The following is a 20,616-nucleotide window of genomic DNA, read 5'->3' as shown; positions in this document are numbered from 1 at the left end:
TTTTGTTCACTGCAAATTATCAATATTAATCAAAAATGTGATTACTGACTATACAATTTAAATAATTTTGGAAATGGAAAAATTGTGGGGAACCTGGTGTGCAGATATGACTACAGCCTCCATTGAACTGTTGACAGGGGCTCTCGCATTGCTGCTGTTTACTGTTGGACACAACGTGGATGTCCATCGGCCGAGACGGAAGGTTCTGGAGCATGACCCGCTGGTCCGAGCCATCGTGCTTGTTTGCTCTATAGATGCTGCGCGTGTTCCAGTCTGTCCAAAAGATGTGCTGTCCATACACAGTCATTGCAAATGGGTAGATGGCTGTACTCACAATGACCTCACGATTAGCCCCCGTTAGAGAACAACGTTCAATCTTCTGTCTGATTACAAAAAATCAAACAACTTTATAGCATGATATCTCTAACAACACTGATTATTTCAGTTTTTTAAACAGCATGCATGTCTCAAATGGTGTGTATTAATTCAGAGATTAAAAAATATATTAAAAAAATATATATCTTACAGGCTAGCATCTGCCCAGTAGAGTCTCTGTTCATCATAGTCCAAGGTGAGGCCATTTGGCCAGACTAGACTGGTGTTAACAATCTCGGTCCGGAAATTTCCACCCAGAGTTGCGCGCTCAATCTTAGCACTGGTGCTCCAATCAGTCCAGTACATGTACCTGAATCAATCAGAGTGACTCATAAGACACTGTTTACTAAAACCACACATTTAACCATAAAGACTTGGACACTATCCAACATGCAGAACAGTAAAATGAGGGGAAACTTACCCACTGCATGGGTCCAGCATGATGGCTCGTGGTCTAGGTACATGTGCTATAAGAGTCCTCTGAGACCCATCCACAGCCATGGAGCTGATGGTCTGATTAATATAGTCACTGTAATAAATCCTTTTATTGATCCAGTCATACGCAATACCGTCCGGGGCACCCAAATCTACAACATGAAAACAAAAAATACACTACAGTTAATACAATGTGAGCATGCATAAAAGAGGCACATAAAATGAACTATAATGAATGATGATGTATGAAGCTGTACATTGTGTATATGTTCACATAATTCCAATCACTCACAGTTAATCCAATAAAACAGCTATGAAATGGATTCTTAAGGATTTCTGACTGGTAATTGCCACATTAATCACATTTACAAGAAACAAACACCCAGTTTTGTAACACCATTAATGCAATTACCTAGTTTAGACATAGTTTTCTTAGTTTGCCCAGCGAACCACAATTGCGAACCACACAGCTAGATTTAGGTTGTGTTTGTATGTCTTTATAGTATTGTGAGGGTGCAAAGAATATGCCTTGAGTGTCTTGAAACATTCAAAAGGCATCAATAATTAATCATAGGTGTGTTTTGGGTGTAATGTGAAATAAACCAATCAGTGTTTCACTTTTTATTCCCTCTAAGAGCCAGGTGCACTCTGACGTTGCCACGCTGATATCTTAACAGCGCAGGACCCTTGCTCATCCCAGCAGAGGATACTGGCCAGCACGTTCACGCTGTGAAGGTATGCCAGCAGCTCATTAAAATGTTATTTTATTCTTTATTCTGTTTATTGTTGATGTAAAAGTAGGATCTGCACGCAGCAGCGTGACGTTGTGTGTGTGTTTAATGAGCAAAGGTAATCTTGCACTGGAAGCACCTGTGTAGCTGAGATACGAATAGACTCTGACGACTGACTGTTGTCTCGGTTCATTTCAGTCAGTGGCGCAACTGTTTTTTCCTCTGCCAAAATAGCAACATGACAGAAATGTACCTAAACACACCTCACCCCTAGACCACCACACCATGCCCATCAGTGTAGATACATTCCTAAACTCCGATGTTATTTTAGTGGCGCGGGCTCAAGGCATAAAAATAGTTCATGGGGTTTAAGATAGGAATGAGCATCAAAACATGCCTTGCACAGGGTGTAAGATAAGGCTCAATGTGTGTTTAAACCCAAATTTTCAGTACTTTCAGCAGGATGCCAAATTACTGATCGGTCCACAGTCAGAGCATTACAACCATTGACTACATATCATTTATCCAAAAAACAATTATCTCTTTTTTCAATGACTATCAAAAACAACAATTACAAAAAATGTTGATTAACTTTAGATGATCTGATAGCCCTAATAGTTCCTATTATACTTCAGATGATCTGATAGCCCTAATAGTTCCCATTTTGCTAGACTCTACAATATAATTTTTCTGAACAATATAAAATCAAAAAGGTTTTACTAAGAATGCACCACAGAAACACAACAAATGTACATTAAAATAATGAAATGCCATTTAGTACCTGAAGCGACAACAGTAGCAGATGATGTGGGAGATGACAGGCTAATGTAGCTTATTTTACTCTGTCCCGCTCCAGAGCTCTGAGTGAAATAGATCCTGTTGTCCAGCTTGTCATAGTCCAGAGCAACAGAGGTGCGGGCCACATTGACCACAGAAAAGGGCAATGAGTGGTCCTCCGGGTCCAGCCTTAGAGAACGAACTGTACTCTCTGTGGTGTATATGAGGTAATCATCCCGGGACACTACACAGCTCATGCCATCCACTGCCAGGTTCCCAAAGGAACAGGCACACTTCCTGGTTTGAGTGCCTGGCAGAGCAAAGCATAAATGAGCGCAGCCTCCGTTAGACTCCATGCAAGGGTTGTTATTGAGCTCCTGTGCTGATCTGGGCTGCATTCTCTGGTCAAAGATGGTAACGTCTCGCAGCATGTTCACGTTATCTCGGATCACTGTTGGTTGGTCTGAACCTCCAGGTTCTTTACTGGCCTGGAATACTTTCTTCAAGTTCCTATCCACCCAGATGATGTTATTCTCAAACACAGTGATGCCATATGGGGTCGGGTACCGGCTCCCAAACCGCACAATCTCCGTCTCGCCGCCCTCAGGCCGAACGCGGGCGATCATGTCCAGTGAATCATCCACCCAGTAGATGTACCCGTTCCTGTGGTCCAGAGCAAGTCCTCGAGGTGTGATGATTCCTGAAGAGACCAGTACAGTCCGGTTGCTACCATCCAGAAAAGAGCGCTCAATCTTGGGGTTTTGCCCGTAGTCAGCCCAGAAGAGGTATCTGTTTTTGGGGTCTACCACAATGTGACGTGGCATGTCCACCTGGGTCTTAAGGAGGACCCTGCGATACGTGGTGTTAATTCGAATCACTTCAATGTAGGTCTCGGTCAAGAAGGCATTTGTGAAGTAGAGGTTCCCTGAAATCAACAAATTATTTAAAATTGTTTAAATTCTGATGCATCTAATGAAGATAAGCACCAATCATCAATATATTATCTTTAAAAAAGCAGTTCTTGAACTATGTTGATGCCGTTTAAAGTATCACATCGCCTGCTCCTGATACTTTCCTTATTTTTATTTATTTTCCACTTGTTTATTTTCCCCATGCCAATGAACAAATCAGATGACACTATATCATACATACTATATTCTTTAGCTACACCCACAAGATGCAATGATAACCAATCAAGAGGCTAGGTAATGATACAAGCATTCTAACAAAAAGTCATCTAACTTTAACAGACTTTAGATTTGGATTGTTACATGCTGTTAATGGACAGTATATATTATATATTTGCATGTTTCTGCTATCAAAGCACAGAAATTAAAACAGCATCACACCTGCTGCCCAATCCACAGCAATCCCTCGGATTCCATTACGCCCGATCCCAGAAGAAACGATGCTGCGGAACCCAGATCCGTCTGGCTTGATCCGACGGATTCCGTTCTGAGAGGCTATTGTGCTGCTGAAGTCACACCAGTACAGGAAGCCAGAGTCCATGTGTACATCAACATGTAGCACATTACGACCTGTAAAGCAGATAAACATAGATTACTGACTGGCTAAATTTACCAACTGATTGTGGCTATAAACTAGGCTTAATAAAGTATGTAAAAGTTATCAAAGTGTTACTAAATACAGCTCTGGAAAAAAATAGTTTTAGTTTCTGAATCAGTTTCTCTGATTGTTAGAGCATTTATTTGCAGAAAATGAGAAATGGCTGAAATAACAAAAAAAGACGGAGAGCTTTCAGACCTCAAACAATGCAAAGAAAACAAGTTCATATTCATAAAGATTTAAGAGTCCAGAAATCAATATTTGGTGGAATAACCCTGTATTTTATCATAGTTTTCGTAAATCTTGGCATGTCCTCCCCCACCAATCTTACACACTGCTTTTGCTTTTAATTCTGTAAAATCAAAGAAACTTATCATTTTTAAGTGGTCTCCTATTTTTTTCCAGAGCTGTATCTCTACAAACTATAAAATATTTGTTGTAAATCAAAGGGCAGTGCATTAACTTGTATCTTGCACATCCCAAAGTGTAACTCAAGATAACACAAATCAACACTGATAAAAAATAAAAATGTAGGTTAATCAATACACTTCATAAGCTCTGTTACGTTTATTAATTATAATATATTAATTGTCATTGCTACCTCTCCCTGCCACAGGCACCATGGCCTCAGAATGATCAGCTCCCTCCAGACTGAATCCCTTGATGGCTGTCAGCATAGAGATGACCACGTAGGACTGGTATGGAGCACAGGTTCTGTTATCAGGTTTGAGTTTGAAGCCAGTAGCACAAGCACAGGAGAACAAACCTCCAGGACGAGGAAGACACAGCTGCTCACATGTGCCCACATTATTGCTACAGCCATTAGAGGACCCAGCTGAGGCTAAAGAGAGAAAAACAGAGAAAGAGAAAAAATATATAGATTTATACAGTATAGCTCCAGTTTAATCTATTGAATCAAACTATTTCTTAAAGGTCTCCTTCCGCTAAAATCCAATTTTTCTTGTTCTTTCTAAAATACAATAGGTTTGTATATATATTGTATATGATGCTGCACATGAAACTCTTTCACAACCTCCACTGTCTGAAGTAGCTAGTTAAAGAAAATGTTCAGAAAAAGCATCGTATCTATATCAACTGGTGCGTTAATGGCCTCGCCCACCTTGCCTCAGGACCGCCCACAGACAGAGCTGAATCCGGGCTGCAGCAGAGCAGACACTGTCTCGTCAGCTAAAGAGCTTACAGCTCTGTTTACAGCAGCTAGTTAACATTAGCTATCTTGTGTTAGTAACTATAGGTTTAAACCGGATCTCCGGTTGATTTTATATTTTTTTACAGAGACCTTAAATATACTCTATGGGAGCATGGTTTGACAAGGCAGCACAACTTGACAGAACACTGGTTACACTGGTTTGCATCAGATTTTGTGATAAAGAGCTGTGATATTTTGTGATATAGAGCTGTGTTATGGGGTTTTGATGTGGTGAAACTGCATAAGCACCGGATCACCAAGTCTAAGGTAAGAGTTTAGTAGAGTAAGTTTAGCTAAATTAAATGTTTGTAATCCAGTTGTAATTCAAATTGACTGGGTGGGGGAAGGCAGGTAGCATTCTCTGCTGCTGTCCTGTTAGCCAATCAGAGGCGATATGTTTGCATGTATGAATATTAATGAGCAAGAGCTGAAATCCTGTCTTTCTTCAGAGACCACTAATTCAGTGAACTAAAACAGGGATAAATGAAAACACCTAAGAACTTTTTTTTTTTTTTTTTTTTACAAAAAACAGCTCACATGGACTTCATTCATACTAAAGACCACAACTAGACATTTTAAAATTTATGAAAAAACAATAAAATGAGACCTTTAATACTCCAACTGAGGTAAATCCTAAAGTTTTACGAAAGAACACTAATTCTACCCTGCACAAAATTTAGCATCTTTCTGAGGCAGACAGGAACAAATTGGTAAAGCAATCCTTCATTTAAAGCCATTCTTCCCTGGTTATTGCCTTGCGGCTGCTTCAGATAAGATAAGATGACTGCCAACAAAGGCCATAAGGCTGTCATGATAAGAATCAAGGGCCGGACTGGGAGCACAGGGGCCCAAAGAATGCCACAGATAACAAAGATTACAAACTCATAACAGATCTAATAACTTGTACTTACTCTCTCTGTAGTGCACCTTGAGTACTCTGAGACCTGCTACGTTGTCCCTCAGCACCACTTTGTTGGCTCCTGTGGCTTTATCCACACGTTCTATCACCTCAAAGTCTCGATCGGTAAAGTAAAGGAAGTCTCCGTGCACAGCTATACCCCACGGGTGGGACAAGCCAGCGACCACAGTGATGCGGTTGGAACCGTTTGGATCTCCTCTCTCAATCTATAAGGAGGTTTAAACAGGAATAGAAGCATTTTACATTAGATATACAGAATAAATAAAAGTAAAACAAAAAAAAAAGAAACAACAGGAAAAATAAAACTGACCACTCCAGATCCAGTGACAGCCCAGTACAGTTTGTTCTCTTTAATATCGATGGTAATAAACTCCACGTGATCCAGGTTGTTGGTGTAGAGGACAACTGAGTTAGACCCATCCATGTCTGCACTTGCCACCTTTGCTGGAACGCCACTTTCTGTCCCCTGATCTGTCCAGTACATCTTCCTATAACACAGCACATAATAATGTATGAACTAAATGGTAGCTGACAAATTATTCAATCAGTAATTATACACATACACGTATATATACACCTCTGGAAAAAAATGAAGAGACCACAGTTTTTGAATCAGTTTCTCTGATTTTGCTATTTATAGGTATATGTTTGAGTAAAATGAACATTGTTGTTTTATTCTATAAACTACGAACAACATTCCTCCCAAATTCCAAATAAAAATATTCTCATATATGCAGAGCTTTCAGACCTCAAATAATGCAAAGAAAACAAAAAAGTTCATATTCATAAAATGTTAAGAGTTCAGAAATCAATATTATGTGTAATAACTCTGGTTATTAATCACAGTTTTCATGCATCTTGGCATGTTCTGCTCCACCGGTCTTACACACTGCTTTTGGGAAACTTTTTGCCACTCCAGGTGCAAAAATTCAAGCAGTTCAGTTTGGTTTGATGGCTCTTGTGATCATCTATCTTCCTTTTTATTATATTCCAGAGGTTTTCAATTTGGTAAAATCAGAAACTAATCATTTTTTTTAAGTGATCTCTTATTTATTTTTCAAAGCTGTAACTTCTGGTCAGATACCACTATTAATTTACTACTAAGGATAACAATGGACATTTACAAATGTTTCTGCATTTAATGTCTTTAACTCTTATTTTAATGTCTTTTTATCTTTTTATTTACCCACCTAGAGTCTCAATTATTTGTTCTTTTAGGTTTTACTGATGACAACAAACTATATTAAAAACAGGGAACACAGTTTACATTGAGGACAGTAAACACAGGGGGTTAAATTGGGATAGTACTAAACTGAAGCATTATTTATCCTGATGTACCGAACTTGATGTCCTGTAGGACTGTGTAAGCTGGGTGGACTGCATGTCAGGCTGATAAGAGCTCAGTGAATGTGGGGATCAGGTCACTGCTAAACTGGGGCTTACCCACGTGCTGGGTCCACTGCGATGCCAACAGGGGAGCCTGCACCAGTTGGGGTACCATTGTTAGTGAGGAGAGTCTTCCTGTACTGCACTTCACCTTTCAGTCTCAATACCTACATTGTAAAAAAAAAAAAAAAAAAAAAAGATTTGATTTTCCGTGTACCGCTTACTTACTTACTAGTTTTTAACTAAAAAAAAAAACTAAACTAGGTAATTATATATTGTGATATATACTTATATATAATTGTGTTAGAAGCAAGGGCAATCTTACCTCAATAGACTGTGTGGAAGGGTTGGTGTAATACAGGTTTTGAGACATCCAATCAAGAGCCAATCCCACTGGAGAGCCTAGAATAGCTGCTGGAGCGAACTCAGTTCTGTTAGTGCCATCTGATCTCACCCTGTGAATTTCACCCTGTAAAGAAAACAGACTAATCAACTAATCATACTTCATTTTTTTGTGTTTTTCTATGGAAAGCAAGTCAGTAATTCAGTAATTAAGGAACGTCTATGAACCATAAAAACAAATTCAGAAAAAAGACGTCAAAATTGCTCATGCTTACAGGATGTTCAACCCAGTAAATCATTTGCTCGGCATCATCAAAGTCCACATCGTATCCGTTTTGGAGCCCAGCAACAGGTACCATGGCATCGTTGGTTGTATCCTCTGGGTTGAGGGAAATGCCATAAATGATGCTGTCTCTCACAACCACCAGGAAGGGATCATCCACTGTAAAACATTTAAACAACTTTGTTATACATTGGCTTTAGTGCTGCCAACTCCTCAGTAAGGAAAGTAGCTAGAAGTCGCTAGAAGTCGCTAGAAGTCGCTAAATGACGTCATTGCCTAATTTGCAGATTAAATGTTTTTGAAGCTGTAAAGGATAAACGTTGTGGGAGAGAAAAAAGTAAGTAAAAAACACTTGTGGTGTGAGGAGGCGGGGGAACCGGGGGTCCGCCCCACGTAGCAACGCTCAGCCCTGCCTGTCTCAGCTGGTCTGCATCAGGACTGATTAAACAGCCAGCTGGTACAGGCATATAAACTGAGCCTCAGCCCTCACTCGAGAGACTTTTACTGGGGAGCTGAGGGCTGAGGCTGCACCGACTCATATTTAACACTTTAAAAGTTATCTTCAAACTCTAGAGCCCCATTGGGCGAGTTATGTTGATTTTGGGTTGAGTTGTTTTTGGGTGTGGTGGAGGGCCTTTTTGAAGTCAACAAAGGTATGTTTTGAGTTCATTTACTCCCTGTGTCTGTGTTATCTGTGTGCTTCCTCCTTCCGGGTCACAGTGGTCACGCCCCTAACCCCCGGGGTTACAAATGAACTCAAACAAATAAACAACTTCTGTTGCTTTTTAAATAGGCAGTCACTCAAAATGACTTTATTCATGCGTAAATTACATAAATCAGCTTTTTGACGTGTTGTTAAATGTTATTATAACAGTAGCCATTAGCCGGAACAATTTTTCTACGTTTTTTGTTTTTAGTATCGAACCTATTATAGACAAATTGTTCAATGATGAGCCAGCTAGCTAGATGTTTAGCTTTTTACAAAGAGGCAGACACTGTGGACGAGGTGAGTTACAGGCTGTGTGGTGAATGAGGTGAGTGACTGATTGAGACTATGTTAGTTAAATGTATTGATTTTTTTTTCGTGTCGCTCTGAAGACATATTTATATGTGCATGCGCAGTTGATTTACAGTGTGGACAAAGAGCGGTGAGGTTCGGCTCTGACTGTGAGAGACTGCACTGTGAGTGTTGTGGGAGGGGCTCACGGCAGCACCTGCTGCTCGCTGAGGGCAGTAACTGAAGAGCACGTGTGTTCATCTCAGAGTCGCCAAAAGTCTCCAATAACACCACAAAAACTCGCTAGATTTTTCGCTAGTAGTTAAAAAAAAAAGTCTCTAAGATGGCAATACTGATTGGCCTTTCCACATTTTATAGCAACATATTAATTGCAATGTAATAAGAATAAGAATGATTAATCTGTTCATAAAATATTCCAGTTGTTCCCACAATTTTTTGTATGCTGCTTAAATAACAGCTAACAACTAACTTCAGGTTGCTAAAATCCATCTTTTCATAAGACCAATCTTTTTTTTACAGGAACCGATGAAATTTCTCAGAGGATAGCTTGCTCTGCTGTGTCATCAGAGATTAGCCTCAGTAGGCACTCACTCACTCTCCTTCTGGGGTAAGCATTCTTCTCTTAAGGTAAAATATGCTTGACACTGAGGGTAAAAGCTGAAATCTGAGAGTTTTTGGACGTCTGCCTTAAAGAGGACCCACTGGATTTCAGATTAAAGCTATCTTCTCTACGCACAGCCCAAAGCATAAGCTGAGCTGAGAGCATTTACAATCGTAAATATTTGGCCTCAGAAAGGGAGAGCTTATGGAAGAACTCTAAAATGGGATGCTGTTGACAAGGTCTTCTCCTGAACTGCAGCACATATCCAGTGTCACTGAGGACAACTTCATTCAGTCAGTAAGAAGGAGATTAACTGGAGGGAGGCCAAAGGGAAAGACATGGCAACATTCAAAAAGACATGTAGAAAAAGAATGTATAGAACAAATAATAGAGATTAAACTCATATTCATGAGGTTTTTGGAATGTCCTTCCTGTAATAATGTAAAAACACATGAGCTTTATAATGCATTTATATGGGAACAATTCTGTGCAAATGTTTTAGGCACCTAAGCACACCTTTTTTAAAACAATCTAATGAGAGTGCTTATTTTTGTAAAACACCAAATCATTATTTTACACATGCATATTTACACATGTATTACATAAATACAATACATTACATACAATAACAAGAATTTCTTTTTTTGAAGAAACAATTTTTGTACGTTAATTCAAACGACACAGCTTAATTTACAGGTAGATTCCAATAATGTCAGAAAATGAGAATCTGCAAAAATATAACCAAGAAAGGCTAAAATGCAAAGAAAATGGTATTTCAGAGAAAACTGATAGGTAATTTCATCAGGGTTTGCGCGTTATACCTCTAGTACAGGTAAGCTGATCTGCGGCCAGTGTCCACCCCGAGGGACAGGCACATGAGTAAAACCTGGGGCCGACTGCAGAGAGCAGGCAGATGTGGGTGCAGGGGCTCCCAGCACACAGGTTATCACCTGCACGGCAAGGAAACACACAATAAGAAGACAAGTAAAATATATTGATTACAATCTCAATTCTGAGATGACCACTGATTTTTTTTTTTATGTTATTCAACTGTAAACTTATAAAAGCATAAGATCTAATCAAACCTATACTAGCTTTTAATGCATATTTGCATTAAAAGTACTTATTACTTATGGTATTAAAGCTTCATCAACTTTAAATCTGATCTCTCCAGTTAACCTATGGCTTCTCCATTTGTACCTGTTGGTTGTCTGGCCGGATGCATTGCCACCAAGCCCATGGGCTGGGGCAGGTTGTACAGCATCACCGTCTGGTTCTCTCCGTGCCACTTGTTGGCCCGGATCACCCGACTGACATATCTGTCGGTCCAATACACAAAATCCTCAAAAATGGTAATTGCGTGGGGGTGTTGTAGTACCTTTTTATTGAGAGACAAGAGGCAAATTTTATTTCCATGTTTTAAGAGCAGAATCGAATATACATTCATTAATAAATAAAAACAATTGTCTCACCAAATCGCTGGCCAGAACCTGTTTGCGATTGTTTCCATTGTAATCACAGTAGTCTATGAAATCCAGGTATGCATCAGCAAAGTAGAGCAGGCTGTTGGGATAGTCTATCGTCAGGCCGTTGGGCCAGTACAGCTTGCTGCTGATGATAGTGGTTCTTTGCTTGCCATCCATGCTGGCTTTCTCAATGCGCGGGTTTCTTCCCCAGTCCGTCCAAAACATAAGGTGAACACTGAAACCCACACAAAACTGCAAAATAGTTTCACTCATTCTTATCACATGAACCGAAAGAATAGCTAACAGTTGTATAGTGATCAGTGTGTTCATATATCTTTGAACTTACCCGTTTCTGGGATCCAGCACAAGGCCTCTGGGATTGGAGACATTCTGACTAACCAGTACTGTTCTATGGGAACCGTCCAGTTTGGCCACCTCTACGGTTTCCAGAACATAGTCTGTCCAGTACAGGTTTCTACCTACCCAGTCAACTGCAAGACTCTCAGTGACTGTCACACCACTGTCAAAAATCTGCAACCAAGTAAGGAAAGGTTATGAGTTATATACTCAGCTTCTACTACAGGGGTTGGACAATGAAACTGAAACACCTGGTTTCAGACCACAATAATTTATTGTCCCGACGGACAGTTCTGGTGGAAACAGGAGAGTTAAGGTGCACATTGAATTCTGGTGTGATTTGGGCAGCCGTGGTTTTATGTTTTTTGGATACGATCCGGGTTAGCACACGAACATCCCTTTCAGACAGCTTCCTCTTACAGCATCCACAGTTAATCCTGTTGGATGTGGTTTGTCCTTCTTGGTGGTAATGTGGTATGCTGACATTACCCTGGATACCGTGGCCATTGATACATCACAAAGACATGCTGTCTTGGTCACACATGCGCCAGCAATACGTGCACCAACAATTTGTCCTCTTTTGAACTCTGGTATGTCACCCATAATGTTGTGTGCATTGCAATATTTTGAGCAAAACTTTGCTCTTACCCTGCTAGTTGAACCTTCACACTCTGCTCTTACTGCTGCAATGTGCAATTAATGAAGATTGGCCACCAGGCTGCTCCAATTTAGCCATTAAAACCTCCCACACTAAAATGACAGGTGTTTCAGTTTCACTGTCCAAACCCCTGTAGTTCAGAAAGCAACATCAGTTGTTTATGTATCATGTATTAAAGCATTCACTGAAGCCCTACTGTGCCATTACCACAGTCCGGTCACTGCCATTCTTATGCGCACTCCATATTCTGTCCTGGGTTGTATCAGACCAGTACACGCGGTCCGCCACTGAGTCAAAATCCACCGCCACAATGTTCCTGCCATCACGCACAAGGGAGCGCACCACATTTGGCTGCGCGGCGATGTCATCAGATATGATCTGATTACGACTGGCCACCAGCAGAACTGCTTCTCGAGATCCTGTCAGATTGTGAAAAGAAACATTTCTCTGTTACAAGAGCTACAACTCCATCTTTTCAGCATGTCCAATAGTTTGCCCGATAGCTCTAAACTACAAAAGACAATGAGCGCAGTCTGTGGACGGCCCAACAGAAGCACAAAAAGGAGCACTGTGGTGGAATAATGTTCAGAAAAAAAAGTCAGGCATATCAAATGACAACATTTTTCAGCAGGATATCTCTGTGATAGATGGGTCCATGTCAGTGGCGCAGGTCATAAACAAGCCTTTGTCTGTTTATTAAGGCCTAATTACCCCATGCGTTTGTGATTGACATATATGTTATTTGCCTTATCTGCAGTAATCCGATCAGAGGGCAGAGAGAAGAAGAACGGCAGCTTCTCTCACATCATGCATGGCTCCACTCTGCCCATCATCACAAAACTACCAGCATATCTATCTTGTGGAGATTCTATGACAAGTAAATGAGCGAACCCAGGAAAGGACTAGATGTTTCGGTTTTCCCTATAAGATCAGGACATTTTTGTACCAAACACGTACATAAACACACAAGTACACACCTGAAGCTTTGCAGGTACGTCCATCCGTCTCGAGTGTGTATCCATCCTGGCAGTGGCAACGGAAGGAGCCTCTCTCATTGAAACAGTGCTGACTGCACAGGCCATGCGGATCACACTCGTTTATATCTTCACATGTCTTTGTGTCATTGCTTAGCTGATAACCAATGGGACAAGTGCATTGAGCCCCAAAAGGACCCTGGATACAGCCATGAGTACAGCCTGCATTGCTGTCTGAACAGCTCTCCTGGTCTAAAGAAGAAAGAATGAAAAAGCTGTTAACCAACATGTTTTTTTTTGTTGCATCAAAGCATTGACTACAGCATGAGTCTATCCTGCAGTAACTGCAGTACTAAAGATTTAAATACTATTATTTTTATCACAATATTACTTCAAAAAAGTACTTAAAACTACATAATAAACACTGCACTACATATTTCAATATTCCAAGTTTAATGACACTCTCTCTATAATTGGACAGGTTAGTGAGCACGGTCAGATAGACATTGGGGTAAATCAGTGCTACATGCAGAGGTTTTGAGGATGATTGAGGATTTGGCCTACCTGGTAAAGGCTCATCTGAGAGCAGTGAGGGGAACATGGAAAAGGGAAATCATAGATCACTTTACAATTAATCACTAGATCAGAGACACTCATGCATGATTTGAAACATACAATCTCACATATTATTTGTCTTAATTCATAATCCATATCCATTACGCTTCCATGAAATTTTAACAATTCATTACTTCATTAATTAAGAGAAGAAAAACATCATAGAAATTCACAAAATACAATGCACAATGAAAGAACATGATGAAAAAACTTTTTTACATTTTATAATTTTCTTAAATAAAATATCAAAAAACTCAACACAACATAATCAGGTAAAGGTGTTTTAGAATGCTGCAACACAACGCAACGCTGGCAGCTCATCACCTTCATCACCACCGTATAGTGCTAGTTATGGGACTACAGGTTGCTGAAGCAGGCATTGTGACAGTAGCTTTTTTAAGCCAGTATCCACAGAAGAGGAGCTCAAACTCAGCATAAGACAAAGCAACAGCTGGGGAAAAAGGAGATATTCATGCTAGGCTAAAAGCTAATGCTAGATGACTGGATTCTGTCATTTATACTCCATTATTCACTCTCTAAAAACAAACTGGTCTGACTCAGCTAACTGCTAACAACACGTTTGAGAGAAAAGCATCACATGAAAATTCCAAATCCAGACACGTGAATAGATGGGTGTATAGGTGCTAGGCTAATAGCTAACATGACTGCAACATTTTCAGACAGCTAATCGCAAACAATGCTGTGATTATAAAGTAATGAAAGAAGCCAAGTTAAAATACTCAATAAATTGATTCTTTGACCCCTTTAACAATATTTTTTCTATTGTTTTACTTTAACCTCTTACTAATTCCTTGATTTTAATTCCTTTAGGATTGGGTAAACAGGTCTTACTGCACGCCTGGCACAATCTCTCCTTAGAGCTCAGAGAACAGAAGAGCATTGACTTACTGCAGAGTGGCGACTCATCCGCTCCGTTTGGGCAGTCTGGTGTATTATCACACACTCTGCTGAGATTGACGCACACACTGTGACCGGGACACTGCCACTGCCAGCTGGGGCAGCGGAACGGCGGAGTGGGACAGTCTCGTTCATCACTACCGTCCCGACAGTCATTGTCACCATCACACAGCCAACTGCGGAACACACAGTTGCCATTGTCGCAGCGGAAGAGCGAGGTGGGGCAGGTACGCGGGGGGCAGGCATGGTGCTCATCCGAACCATCCTCACAGTCAGGGTGGCCGTCACACTCCCACGCTGCAGGTATACAGCTGCCATCCGACTGGCACTGGAACTCACTCTCATGGTGGCACATGCCTGGAGGCCTAGTGGCTGCAAGTTAAGTAGTAGCAGATATTATTTTAAACTATATTCATGTTATATGTCAGGATTTTTGAACTTAAAAAATCAACTGAAAAAAGTCACACTTACGGCAGCCAGTCTCATCTGAACGATCGTTGCAGTCAAAAACTCCATCACAGCGGTAGAAGGAGTTGATGCACTGGTGTCCATTGGCACACTTGAACTCATAGCCAGTGCAGTTGTAAACTACACCATAACAGTAAATTTGAAAAGAAAGTAAGGTAAGATAAAATATATAATTCAAACTTAATAACACTATTATTCTAGTGATGGACTATAAACTTTTTTTTTAATAACCTACATCATGAAAAAATATATATACAGCTCTGAAAAAAAGAGACCACTTAAAAATGATGAGTTTCTTTGATTTTCCCAAATTGAAAATCCCTAGAATATAATCAAGAGGAAGATGGATGATCACAAGTCACCAAACCAAGCCGAACAGCTTGAATTTTTGCACCAGGAGTGGCAAAAAGTTATCCAAAAGCAGTGTGTAAGACTGGTGGAGGAGAACATGCCAAGATGCATGAAAACAATAACATGAGTTATTCCACCAAGTATTAATTTCTGAACTTTTAAAACTTTATGAATGTTAACCTGTTCTGCACTTTTTTTGTTATTTCAACCATTTCTATTTTTTTGCAAATAAATGCTCTTAAATGACAATATTTGTATTTGAAATTTGGGAGAAATGTTGTCTGTAGTTTATAGAATAAAACAACAATGTTCATTTTACTCAAACATATACCTATAAATAGCAAAATCAGAGAAACTGATTCAGAAACTGAAGTGGTCTCTTAATTTTTTTCCAGAGCTTTATATTTTTTTGTAAATAAAATAAATATGTATTTAAACACAGTTTTAAGACATACCATTATCTTATTAATCCTTTATAACAACATTACAGCAATTTCTGGCATTCTTTTGTACTGTACTATTGTAAGTAACATTGACTAAAAAAAAAACTTTCATTCTAAATGACTGGCTATGATAACTTCAATGTCAGTAATAACATATTAATTTATATTTCAGCAGGAAACATAATGGCACTTACTGCAGTCTTGTTCATCTGCCCCGTCCACACAGTCTCTGTCTCCATCACACACATAGGCTGGGTCAATACAGCGGTGATCAGGGCACTGGAACTGACCTGGATGGCAGGTCCCTATGGAATCTTTAAAACAGAAATACAAGGATTAGGAAGAAAGACACCAATATAAATATCAGACATGCAGATTGTAGGAGACTCTCATAAGCTTCTTACCACAATTGGTTTCATCAGAGCCGTCGCCGCAGTCGTTATCAGTGTCACAGAGCCAGGTGCGCGGGATGCAGCGGTGGTTGGCGCAGCTGAACTGGTCAGCCTGGCAAGTGCCCGGGGTCTGAGTAGGACATTCTCTCTCATCACTGCCATCAAAACAGTCATTGTGGCCATCACAGCGCCAGTTTCTGGGCACACAGCGCTGATTGGCACAGGTGAAGGCAGTAGAGGAGCAGGTGCTGTCTGAATGAGTGCAATGAGGGCAATGAGTGTAGAGAGAGACACTGTTAGCTCAGGAACAAGATAAGCAAAACTTAATAATGCTATAATAGACTCAAAAAAGTCTAATCTACTCCCTTAAAATATGATTTCTCTGTGATGCTAATCTGCAAGACACTAAATATATATATATATATATATATATATATATATATATTTTACTTGTGTCACAAACAAATCCACAAAATGATTAATATTGGCCCAATCCTATTTCACCCCTTGGTCCGACCATGTACCCCTACCCCTTGGAACAGAGTTACATGGGAAAGGGGTAAAATCCTCCCCCTAAGAATTGGGACAACCCTTCAAGCACTCAATACGTCATCAGGAGTGCTAAAGTTCAGTAGCCTAGCTAGCTGCTATGTTTAGGGCTTTATTGTATGTCTTCAGAAAGGGGGGGGGGGGAGATGGTGGAGAAATGTATTATTATTGTCCATTCCTTAATTCCTGAAAAAGCTGAAATTAGCTTTTATTAGCTTTTATTTTATTTTATTTTCCCGTTCCGCCTTAAATGCTGCAGCCCTTGACAAATGCTTCACCATTTAAGGTGGAACGGTAAAGTTAGCTAGCTAGCTAGCTACTGAGACAAACTACTAGCAATCCTTTTTATGCTTGTTAATGAACAATTTGGCCACAAAACACTGAAACTTCACATTAAATTCTGGTAATATCATGCTGATCATCACTTTTAACAAGGAAAATATTTACATTTGTGGGTTTCTTACCAGTGGTTCTCATACCCCTTAGTTTGAAGTGAGCCTCTGGAAAATCTCTGTTTAAAGGGCTAACAAGCCCTATCTCTTTCCCCTAACCTACCCCTCCAGCCTAACAAGAATCAGGACTCCCCTACCCCTTGGCGTGCACGAGCAAAACAGAGGGGTAGGGGTAAGGAATGAAATGGGATTGGGCCATTAACATTAAGGAGACTCTTTCAATGTTGAATTAACAAATGCATAGCAGGCCATTCTGCACTGATGAAGCCTAATTTGGTTCTGAATGTGTGTGCATACTGCAAATAATAACACATCAAAAAATAAAGATGATTTATATATTTGCTTTGCCAAATGCTCTAGTTGCAGACATTAATGAATTGAAAGACTATGAGTACACTGGACAAAATAATGTTAAATAAATTCTATACAGAGCTTATTTTATAAAAAAAAAAAACATGAAAATATTAAGTGTAAACATATTACTGTTAGCTCCACAACTGGCTTCATCACTGTTGTCATGGCAATCATCCACACCATCACATCGGTAGCTCTGAGGAACGCATTTTCCATTAGAGCAGGAGAAAGAGTTGGAGCCGCACTGCAAAGTTGGGGGCTCATTGGATGGATCCTCGAGGCATGTCTGCTGATTCGGAGCCAATTTCATTCCGTACGGGCAGCCGCACACACGCTGAGAGTACGGTGCAGGGAAACAGAAGTGACTGCAGTCCCCATTGGGGTTTGATGGCCTGTTACAGAAGTTTGAACCTATTGGAGTAAAAACAGACATACAGGAGTGAAATACAGGATATAGAGGTATGGGTTAATAACTTTCTATTATATAATATATCAATCTGCTACTTTACAGGTGAAATATAGCATAAAGTAATCATCCAAAAGTAAGTCCAAAAAGGCAGGACACTTATGGAAAAAATGTTTAAAAGATACTTGGTTGCACCGAGCTTTGCATTGTATAAACTGTTCCACATAAAATTCATTGGCTAATACAAAAGAGAGAAAAAGAGAGAGCCAGAAAGAAATAGGAGGAAAAAGGGGGTAACAAAAGCGAAGAGAAGAGAAGAAAGCACTCCTCACCAATCTGCAACTCAGCGTTGAAAGATTTGACATGCATAATATGGCTAATCCCTCGTCGAATAACCACCATCTCTCCACCGTCCGTTTTCCGAACGCGGACGATTCCTCCAAGACGCCAGTCAGTGAAATATGCATAACCTGTGACACACACACACACACACACACACACACAGACATATTCCTTACAGAATAGCAGTCTATGATCTCTGACCCAAAATTCTTTACCTGTCTCAAACTGAGATAGCAAACCCAACCCAAACAAGGCAGCTCTATTCTTTAAATAAGAATGATAACTTGAACAGACTTAGAATATTTGAATGTGAGTCATTTTATTTTGGTAAGAAAAAACTCACCACCAAAAATAGTAAGACCAAACGGATGGGAAATTTGTGTGATTCGGTCCAATGACAGTCTGTTCTGGCCATCAAATGTACTGTGTTCAATCTTATCAAAGAAGGCATCCACCCAATACAGGCGCATGGAACTGGGGAAAAGACAAGGCAAGTGAACGATTTTGAGATGAAAATATACATGTCCTGTAGGTCATATGACAAAAATTAAAACCAGATAGCAGTTGGCAGTTTTTAATTATCCAGCAACATATTTAGATTTGATATTATTGGTATTGGATGTCTAAAAGATGAAGTGGAATTCTGTATTTCAGTCTTAAGAGGTGTTGGGATGTTCGGCTCACCTCCAGTCAATAGCGAGGCCATTCGGCCAGCCAAGAGTGGTGTTTACAATCGACTGAGCATGGGAACCATCGCACCAAGAGCGCATAATCTTTGCTGGACGGTACCAGTCAGTCCAGAAAATGAAACTGAGAAAAAGACACACACATACATACAAACATGAACATACACAGAGACAGAGTCAAAATCCGACTTCACTGCTTTTTCATTTCTTCACTCTGTTGCCCACCCCCAGCAATAATCTGTCTGCAGGGATGCTTTTCAAACTTGTCCAGGTTTTTGTTTATAAACTAAGAGGTATCGACAGTTTATCCAAGAACTCTGCTGGGTTTTCTTTCTTAAGCCAAGTTCTTAACAGGCACTACAATACCAGCCTTCATGCAGCACTAATCTAGCCTCTTGGGCCTGGAGGCCTTATGACTTTGAAGCTATTGGAAATGTCCCACTAGCAGTGCATAAAGAGTCCCTTTATCTGCTCTGGGTTCAAAGTAGGAACAATCTATGAATGGGTGGGCACCTCCTGCATTATGGTAGGTGTGACTGGATACAAGTGCCCAGATTGCTAACGCTTTTTCAGGGTCTTAGGGAAACAGAGAGCCGAGGTGAAAGTGAGGCCCCCTGGGCCTTGTTCCTGGCTCAAACCTGCTCACTGAATTGTGTTTTCTTTTGACATTTGAACATGGCTGTGATTTCCCACCCAAGATCACAACCTTTCTTTGCTCACGGACATTCACGAAGGTGCTTGTTAGGTAAAATGAAGGTTTGGAGTTTCTATTTACCCTCCTATTACCTTTGGGGTCAATTTGACCAATTCAATGATTAACACCTCTAAAAAATGATTGATATTAGTTGTGTGCTTCAAATTCTGTCTAATGATTTTTCCTAATTTGATGAGAACAACAAAGCAAACTTACAATTAGCATGGTAATATATTTTTAGGTCAGTTTTGACTGTATAAAACCGCTATGACATTTATATCATTTTATAATCTTAAAAAAAATCCAAACCTAACAATACAAATAGTATGTGAAAACCACTAATCAACATATAAACATAAAACCCTGATTCATAAATTTTGCTAACATGTTAATTATATAAATTTTCTGGGTCGAGCTGAACCAAGATAAAGAGTGCAAATAAATTAGATTATAACAAGAGTGTTAAATAATTATGTCAGAAAGACAATTCACTAATCGTACTGCAAAAAATTTTTACTCACCCCACCACTGGATGCACAACTATAGATCTAGGGTTGTTCAGATTGCGTACAATGGCTCTCCTGGACTTGTCTGCCACCTTCATGACTGATATACTCCTGTAGCGGGGGTCTGTCCAGTAAAGGTTCTTTGATATCCAGTCATAAGCCAAGTCCTCAACACCTTCCACCCGATTGGCTGCAAGTATCTCCCTTTCTGTCAGGATCGAAGCCGTAAATTAATACACAACAGGTGTCAAGAGAGCAAAATCTTAGATAATTAGCATATGCAGTGTATTTAAGAGCAAAATTCAGCAAGTAACTTCTAAAACGAGTCATCCCTCAAAACGC

The 20,616-nt window shown here is 40.0% G+C and overlaps 1 protein-coding gene across 4 annotated transcripts in view; it reads right to left on the bottom strand.

The window, feature by feature from the left end:
• The window catches only part of lrp2a (low density lipoprotein receptor-related protein 2a), an 80,977-nt gene that overhangs the window by 35,089 nt on the left and 25,272 nt on the right, over positions 1 to 20,616 (bottom strand). For all 4 annotated transcript variants that reach the window (XM_049484649.1, XM_049484650.1, XM_049484652.1 and 1 more), the window contains exons 17-42: positions 20,290 to 20,482; positions 19,073 to 19,198; positions 18,732 to 18,862; positions 18,379 to 18,516; positions 17,770 to 18,051; positions 16,298 to 16,537; positions 16,088 to 16,207; positions 15,103 to 15,219; positions 14,623 to 15,003; positions 13,102 to 13,350; positions 12,332 to 12,543; positions 11,456 to 11,640; positions 11,116 to 11,344; positions 10,844 to 11,021; positions 10,465 to 10,593; positions 8,017 to 8,183; positions 7,725 to 7,868; positions 7,457 to 7,566; positions 6,324 to 6,501; positions 6,006 to 6,219; positions 4,486 to 4,725; positions 3,668 to 3,856; positions 2,323 to 3,243; positions 797 to 962; positions 527 to 685; positions 94 to 383 (exon numbers count right to left, since the gene is read on the bottom strand). In XM_049484649.1, the coding sequence (XP_049340606.1) occupies positions 94 to 383; positions 527 to 685; positions 797 to 962; positions 2,323 to 3,243; positions 3,668 to 3,856; positions 4,486 to 4,725; positions 6,006 to 6,219; positions 6,324 to 6,501; positions 7,457 to 7,566; positions 7,725 to 7,868; positions 8,017 to 8,183; positions 10,465 to 10,593; positions 10,844 to 11,021; positions 11,116 to 11,344; positions 11,456 to 11,640; positions 12,332 to 12,543; positions 13,102 to 13,350; positions 14,623 to 15,003; positions 15,103 to 15,219; positions 16,088 to 16,207; positions 16,298 to 16,537; positions 17,770 to 18,051; positions 18,379 to 18,516; positions 18,732 to 18,862; positions 19,073 to 19,198; positions 20,290 to 20,482 (5,688 nt within the window). The remainder of the gene's footprint in view (positions 1 to 93; positions 384 to 526; positions 686 to 796; positions 963 to 2,322; positions 3,244 to 3,667; positions 3,857 to 4,485; positions 4,726 to 6,005; positions 6,220 to 6,323; positions 6,502 to 7,456; positions 7,567 to 7,724; positions 7,869 to 8,016; positions 8,184 to 10,464; positions 10,594 to 10,843; positions 11,022 to 11,115; positions 11,345 to 11,455; positions 11,641 to 12,331; positions 12,544 to 13,101; positions 13,351 to 14,622; positions 15,004 to 15,102; positions 15,220 to 16,087; positions 16,208 to 16,297; positions 16,538 to 17,769; positions 18,052 to 18,378; positions 18,517 to 18,731; positions 18,863 to 19,072; positions 19,199 to 20,289; positions 20,483 to 20,616) is intronic.

This window comes from Astyanax mexicanus, chromosome 11, assembly GCF_023375975.1.
Source record: "Astyanax mexicanus isolate ESR-SI-001 chromosome 11, AstMex3_surface, whole genome shotgun sequence".
NCBI lineage: Eukaryota > Metazoa > Chordata > Actinopteri > Characiformes > Acestrorhamphidae > Astyanax > Astyanax mexicanus.
Note: the sequence above shows the minus strand (reverse complement) of the source record. Positions and strands in the feature narration are given on the sequence as shown.